General features: G+C 49.4%; 1 protein-coding gene across 1 annotated transcript in view; it reads left to right on the top strand.

Annotated features, from left to right (window-relative positions):
- Positions 1 to 7,500, top strand: part of efhd2 (EF-hand domain family, member D2) — a 25,971-nt gene that overhangs the window by 255 nt on the left and 18,216 nt on the right. The window contains exon 1 of the mRNA XM_062540783.1: positions 1 to 324. This exon is cut by the window's left edge and continues 255 nt beyond it. Within this exon, the coding sequence (XP_062396767.1) occupies positions 35 to 324 (290 nt within the window). The 5' untranslated portion in view covers positions 1 to 34. The remainder of the gene's footprint in view (positions 325 to 7,500) is intronic.

Raw genomic sequence — 7,500 nt, 5'->3', positions numbered from 1 at the left:
AGTTAGCTATATTTGTAACCGACAACCGTGAGAAATGGCCACCGACGAGCTGTCATCGAAGCTGAGCCGTCGTCTGAAAATCGAGGAGGGCGCCCAGGACGCCGTGGCGGTGGACGAAGACCATCCGAACGGATCCGATGAGCAGGAGAAGCCGGCCACGGCCAACGCCGACTCGGAGCTGGGCGCTAAGCTGCAGCGACGGGGCGAGATGAACGATGGCGTCGGGGAGCACCAGCAACGCAGCATGAAGGTGTTCAACCCGTACACAGAGTTCAAGGAGTTCTCCAGGAAGCAGATCAAAGACATGGAGAAGATGTTCAAACAGTGAGTAACGTTAACGTCGGTTTTGTTCGCTTTTGTTTTTCCCCCGCTCGTGAACACCTGTCCGTAGGCCACTGCCACCTTTGCTGTTGTCGTGACGTGAGGCCGCATTGAGGTCAGGCTGTCATTAAGCGCGGCTCTGGACAGCGTGTGTATGTCCGCGGGATCGCTCTCCCGGGATGAGAACGGCCTGCAAATAACGGTGAGATAGGGAACGCCAAAGTGCGCACGAGCCAAACATCATTCCACGAGGCGTGGAGCGTGCTTGTGCAGAATGACGCACTAAAGCGGTGTCTCCTTCAGTTGTAGAATGACGTATATTAAATAGGACCTACAACCGTTTATATCAACCGTTTTCATGATTTCAATCGCGTTCTTCATAATGGGAATATACAGGAATTTCGGAGTGATTTGAGCTGCTGACGACATGTGTTCCACTATTTGGTGTAGTTTGGTGACCTCCGAGTGGAACCGTCTCGAGATGTCGCTAGTCGATGGCACGCAGAGGCCGTGCGCTACGCGCGCCTGTGTGTGTGTGTGTGTGTGAGAGAGAAAGAGTGTGTGAGTCACAGGGCCAGGTCGTGATGGGAGCCCTGTCACCGACTCATCGGAGGCTGATACAGTGTAACGGGAAGTGACCGCACATACAGTGTAACGGGAAGTGTGTGTTATTAATTCATATAACATGGCCTTGATCTCGCACACAGCCCCTGGTGACCTGTTCACTTGCACCACAGTGACAGTTACACACACACACACACACACACACACACACACACACACACACACACACGGAACTCACAAAGAGATGGTGTGTATGAGTAAGAGTGAGCGTGGTGGTTTCTGTTGTGTGTGTGTGTGTGTGTAAGTGTGTGTGTGTGTGTGTGGCGTTGACACAGTGGTGTGAGGCCGGCTGATGTTGTAAGAGTGCTGAAGTGTGATACATAAAAATGTCAGCAGTAATGTCTTGCTAACTATCCAATACATGTGAGGTGAGAAAGATATCAGACACACACACACGCACACACACACACACACACACAAATGTACACTATGACTCAGGATGATGGTAAAGGGTCAGCTGGATGGCTTGACCCACCTCAATTTAGCCCAGTTTGAGGCAGATGAGATATTTTAGATTAGAGTAGATTCAACTGTAACTCTGCGCAATGATCAGTACAACAGGGCAACAATAGTGCAGCTATGTACTCATTCTGCGTTAACCACCGTGAAGTGAAGTTTGGTGAAGTAAGTCAGTCTCTCTCTCTCTCTCCCTCTCTCCCTCTCTCCCTCCCCTCCTCCTGGAGAGGAACCTGACCTGGAATGAGAAGTGGGTAGTGATGTGTGTGTGTGTGATGTGTGTGTGTGTGTGTGAGAAGAGAGCGCAATGTAAAGAGCCTCGTTCCTTTGTGAGCGCAGTTCTGTCTAGGCATGTAGCTCTGCAAAGCATTCTGGGAGAATTCCCTGCGGTTGCCGTGGTTATCAGGAGCTGTATCTCAGATGTGTGTTTATGCGCAGCACAGCTAGAGCTGCACCAGGGACACCGCATGGAAAACACACACACACACACACACACACACACACACACACACACCAGGGCTCGACTATGCCAGTGATTTTGGAACAATCATCCATTTTCAAAACTTATTTGACATTTTTAATGCAATTTTAAAAACATGCCAAAAGACTTACATGTGCTACATGCACATGACCACTCGAGTGACCAAATGACTTTCATTGATCGTATTGTTAATCTGTCCATAATTGTTGGAAATCATAATCACAATTGATCTGATTATTTGCACAACCCTAACACACACACACACACACACACACACACTGTGTTTAAATTTTCCTCATGTCTCAAGTGGTATGCAGATGAGCCCCAGAGTGTTTCGGGGCGACTCGTGTACACACACACACACACACACACACACACACCACAGCCCTGATGTCTGACTAATTCTCCTGACAAAAGCCCTCCCCTGTTCCCATCGGGGCATCCGGGGGTGGGAACGGCCACGGCAGGGAGAGGGCAGGCGGCTGTGTGTGTGTGTGTGTGTGTGTGTGTGTGTGTGTGTGTGTGTGTGTGTGTGGAGTAGTGGCTGACATTGGCACTGGCATGCAGCTCTGTCCACCGTGCCAACCCTGCACTCTCAAAGGCCTGGCAGCGTGGGAGCTGGCACACACACACACACACACACACACACACACACACACAGACAGGGCTGTGGCACAGGCCACCATTTAGCAACTGAGGCAACCAAAACAGATCGTAAAGTGTGTGTATGTGTCTGCATGTGTATCTCTTTCTCTCTGTGTGTGTGCGTGTGCGTGTGTGTGTGTGTGCTTGCGTGTGTGCGTGTGTGTTGGGCTGACTCGGAAGAGGGAAGTATTTTTTTGGCCACTGAAGAGAGGGAAGCTGCAGTGTAGCCCCAGCTCTTTTTACAGTGTGGTGGCTGTTTCTAGTTTGGGCTCGCACAGCTCAGGAATGTAGGTGCCCTAGAAGCAGCCAATTCTGGACCAACCTCCTTTTACACAGAAACACACTGAAGCTCAATCAACCTCCTTTTACACAGAAACACACTGAAGCTCAATCAACCTCCTTTTACACAGAAACACACTGAAGCTCAATCAACCTCCTTTTACACAGAAACACACTGAAGCTCAATCAACCTCCTTTTACACAGAAACACACTGAAGCTCAATCAACCTCCTTTTACACAGAAACACACTGACGCTCGTTCAAGATTACATTTAAACAGAAACACACTGAGACTCAATCAAGATCCGATTTAAACAGAAACACACTGAGGTTCAATCAAGATAACATTCAAACACCCTGAATGTGTGAAGGTTCTCCAATCACTGTAACTAAAACACACCCAAGCTGTTGGCCGGTCACTGTGTGAAACACACTCCGCTTCCTCCTAGACCTGATCTGATGGCATGCCTAAAGTTGCTCTTCCTCTGATTAAACCTCACTGAGTTACACACCCTTTCAGTAGTTGCTAAACTTAAAGTGCGTGTGTGTGTGCGTGCGTGCGGTGCTGAGGGCAGGGATTGCTGAGGGATCTTGTGTGTGTTGAGTATGTTCTCTCTCTCTCACACACACACACACATATCTGTGTTGTTGATTATAGTACACTGTGTGCAGCTCCATGATTGAATCACTCACTTTATCTCCCACACTAGAATCACTCCCTTTGTGTGTGTGTGTGTGTGTGTGTGTGTGTGTGTGTGTGTGTGTGTGTGTGTGTGTCCTGCATCACCTGCCCCACCTGCCCCAAAGGAGGCGTTCCTGCCTTTGATCTCAGTGGTAACAGAACCCACCTGTCAATTTACACATGTCAGGAGGCAGGTTCCCCAGGACAGTGAGTTCCCCCAGATTAGGGAGGTTTGAGTATTCCCAGATTAGGGGCAGGTTTGAGTATTCCCACATTAGGGAGGTTTGAGTATTCCCAGATTAGGGAGGTTTGAGTATTCCCAGGGCAGTGACCGCTCCCAGATTAGGGAGGTTTGAGTATTCCCACATTAGGGAGGTTTGAGTATTCCCACATTAGGCAGGTTTGAGTATTCCCACATTAGGGAGGTTTGAGTATTCCCACATTAGGCAGGTTTGAGTATTCCCAGATTAGGGAGGTTTGAGTATTCCCAGGGCAGTGACTGCTCCCAGATTAGGAAGGTTTGAGTATTCCCAGATTAGGGAGGTTTGAGTATTCCCAGATTAGGGAGGTTTGAGTATTCCCAGGGCAGTGACTGCTCCCAGATCAGATCTCAGGGCCTGAGCTGGTGCCTGTGACTCTGTAGAGGGAGGTGCTGTGTCCCACTCCAACATGGCTGCTCCTGGCGTATCTGACGGAGATGGTTCCGGACCGGAAGGAAGGGCTCCTTCTTTGGCTCCACACACTAACCTGTGTGTGTGTGTCTGTCTGTGTCTGTCTGTGTGTGTGATGTTGTTCAGGGTGTGCGTTGGTTGGGGTCGGGGGGTTCAGTTTATTGTGTGTGATTGCCAGGCGTCTCCAGGACTGGTCTCTTTCTGTGTGTGTGTGTGTGTGTGTGTGTGTGTGTGTGTGTGTGTGTCTGTGTGTGTGTCTGTGTGTGTGTCTGTGTCTGTGTCTGTGTCTGTGTCTGTGTCTGTGTCTGTGTCTGTGTCTGTGTCTGTGTCTGTGTCTGTGTCTGTGTCTGTGTCTGTGATGTTGTTCAGGGTGTGCGTTGGGGTCGGGGAGTTCAGTTTATTGTGTGTGATTGCCAGGCGTCTCCAGGACTGGTCTCTTTCTGTGTGTGTGTATGTGTGTCTTTGTCCCTCCTTCAGTGGGTCTGTTCTGCTGCTCTTCACTTGTCAGCTGTCATTGATTGTGCTGGAATGTGGTCTGACAAGGGGTGTGTGTGTGTGTGTGTGTGTGTATGTGTAGTGCTGAGTGCAGGGACTTGTTGAGGACCATGTGTGTGTTGAGCATGTATATTAGAGCTTTATGGGGTGGTCATTCTTTCTCTCTCTCTCTCACACACACACACACACACACACACACACACACACACACACACACACACACACACACACACACACATACATTGTCATATCTGTGTTGTTGATTAGAGTTCACTGTGTGCAGCTCTGTGATTGAATCACTCACCTTCAGTATCACTCTCTTTATCTCTCACACTACAAGCACTCCCTCTGTTCCTGTCATTGTGTGTGTGTGTGTGTGTGTGTGTGGTTATTGGCAGTGTGAGTGAAACATTAACTCAGATGTGCCATTGTTGTCACACAGCAGGTCACAGCTCAGCCCAGCACTGTCTGTTGGGATGCTCACACACACCTGTGCTGAATGCGGTGCTGAAATTGTACTGCACCGACGTTCATGTAGCGGTTACTTCATGACCTACACACACATAGTACACCCCCCCCCCCAACATCGCCCGCTAACCCCACTGGCAAGCTAGCCTGGCTAGCGCCTACCACTTCTCAATGAGACGCTATACTAGCCTAGCCTGGCTAGCGCCTACCACTTCTCAATGAGACATGGTCTGGCAACCAAACTTTCATTTTCTCATATTTGAAAAAATGCCAAGATCCGTTCATTGGGCGCCATGGGTGTCTATCAAATGTGTCTGTGCATAGCTCATCATCGTCTTGCTTTCCCCGCTGTTCTGTGATTGGTCCCCTATCTGAGGTAAAAATTAGGGCGGTATTTTCCAGGCTGCCTTAGCAGCGTGAATCAAATTGCGCGCAAGGCAGTATGGGAACACCCAGGCTACTGGCAAGCAGCAACTTACAGCACAGCAGGTTACAGCACAGCAGTGCCCAGAGCAGTCCAGCAGTGTCCAGCTGTGTGTGTGTGTGTGTGTGTGTATAGTCCAGCAGTGTGTGTGTGTGTGTGTGTGTGTGTGTGTGTGTAGTCCAGCAGTGTCCAGCAGTGTCCCTTATGCAGGGTGTGCGTCTGGTGCTGCATTGCGAGAGGAGAGAGAGAGAGGGGGGGGGCAGCAGGTTATGAATAGATCACACACACACACACACACATGCACACACACACGCTCTTGTACTTTTGTGTTATCAAAGGCAAGGGCCTGCAGAAAGATTGCTTATCTGCAGAATGCAGCTTTTATAGTCCTGGGCTCAATTTTAGCCCACAGAGACACACACACACACACACACACACAGGGTTTTAGAGGGGATTTCTGGTCCTAATGTAGACATCATAAGGAGAGCTAGGTGATTTCCTCTTCAGTGTGTCCATTGTAAATCGCTGCTATCAGCGTCCAGCATCCAAAAAGCCCCTTAGTGACGCAACAATGAGGAGAGGGCAGTCGCCGTGGTAACCCACCACTGAAAGGCCACCGCATTCTACTGCCCAGACAGGACCGGAAGACATTCAACCAGCAGCAGGAAGCTGGCAATGCTCCAACCTCACATAGGACACACACACACACACACACACACACACACACACACACACACACCACACACACACTTAAATCACTCCAAGAGTCTACAGAGAGTTCTTAGACTATTTTCGTGTGTGTGTGTGTGTGTGTGTGTGTGTGTGTGTGTGTGTGTGTGTGTGTGTGTGTGTGTGTGTGTGTGTGTGTGTGTGTGTGTGTGTGTGTGTGTGTGTGTGTGTGTGTGTGTGTGTGTGTGTGTGTGTGTGTGTGTGTGTGTGTGTGTGTGTGTGTGTGTGTGTGTGTGTGTGTGTGTCTTGCAGTGTGTTTGATTGTTTTTAGTCTCACTGTCAGGTGTGCTCTGTCTGAAGTGTGTGCACAAGGTGTGTTTGTGAGCAAGAAAGTGAGTTAGTGTGTGTGTCAGTTTCAGTAAGAATGTGGGATTGGGAGTGGAGTATGTTAGTGTGTGTGTGTGGAGTGCGTTTCAGTAAGAATGTGTAATTGTGTGAGTGTGTTATCTCAGCCAGACAGAACAAACGGTTTCCTCCCCGTGAGTCGACACTGTCTCCATAGCAACCAAGAGTGGCCAGGCCCTGCCCTCTCCCACTGAGAAGTGTGTGTGTGTGTGTGTGTGTGTGTGTGTGTGTGTGTGTGTGTGTGTGTGTGTGTGTGTGTGTGTGTGTGTGTGTGTGTGTGTGTGTGTGTGTGTGTGTGTGTGTGTGTGTGTGTGTGTGTGTGTGTGTGTGTGTGTGTGTGTGTGTGTGTCTTGCAGTGTGTTTGATTGTTTTTAGTCTCACTGTCAGGTGTGCTCTGTCTGAAGTGTGTGCACAAGGTGTGTTTGTGAGCAAGAAAGTGAGTTAGTGTGTGTGTCAGTTTCAGTAAGAATGTGGGATTGGGAGTGGAGTATGTTAGTGTGTGTGTGTGGAGTGCGTTTCAGTAAGAATGTGTAATTGTGTGAGTGTGTTATCTCAGCCAGACAGAACAAACGGTTTCCTCCCCGTGAGTCGACACTGTCTCCATAGCAACCAAGAGTGGCCAGGCCCTGCCCTCTCCCACTGAGAAGTGTGTGTGTGTGTGTGTGTGTGTGTGTGTGTGTGTGTGTGTGTGTGTGTGTGTGTGTGTGTGTGTGTGTGTGTGTGTGTGTGTGTGTGTGTGTGTGTGTGTGTGTGTGTGTGTGTGTGTGTGTGTGTGTGTGTGTGTGTGTGTGTGTGTGTGTGTGTGTGTGTGCGTGCATAGGGCTGGCTAAGACACTCGAACTCCAGATGTTTATACAACATCTGTGTGTGTGTATGTAGG

This window comes from Sardina pilchardus, chromosome 7 (genome assembly GCF_963854185.1).
Source record: "Sardina pilchardus chromosome 7, fSarPil1.1, whole genome shotgun sequence".
Taxonomy (NCBI): Eukaryota; Metazoa; Chordata; class Actinopteri; order Clupeiformes; family Clupeidae; genus Sardina; species Sardina pilchardus.
The sequence above is the reverse complement of the archived record's forward strand: the minus strand, read 5'-3'. Positions and strand labels throughout refer to the sequence as shown.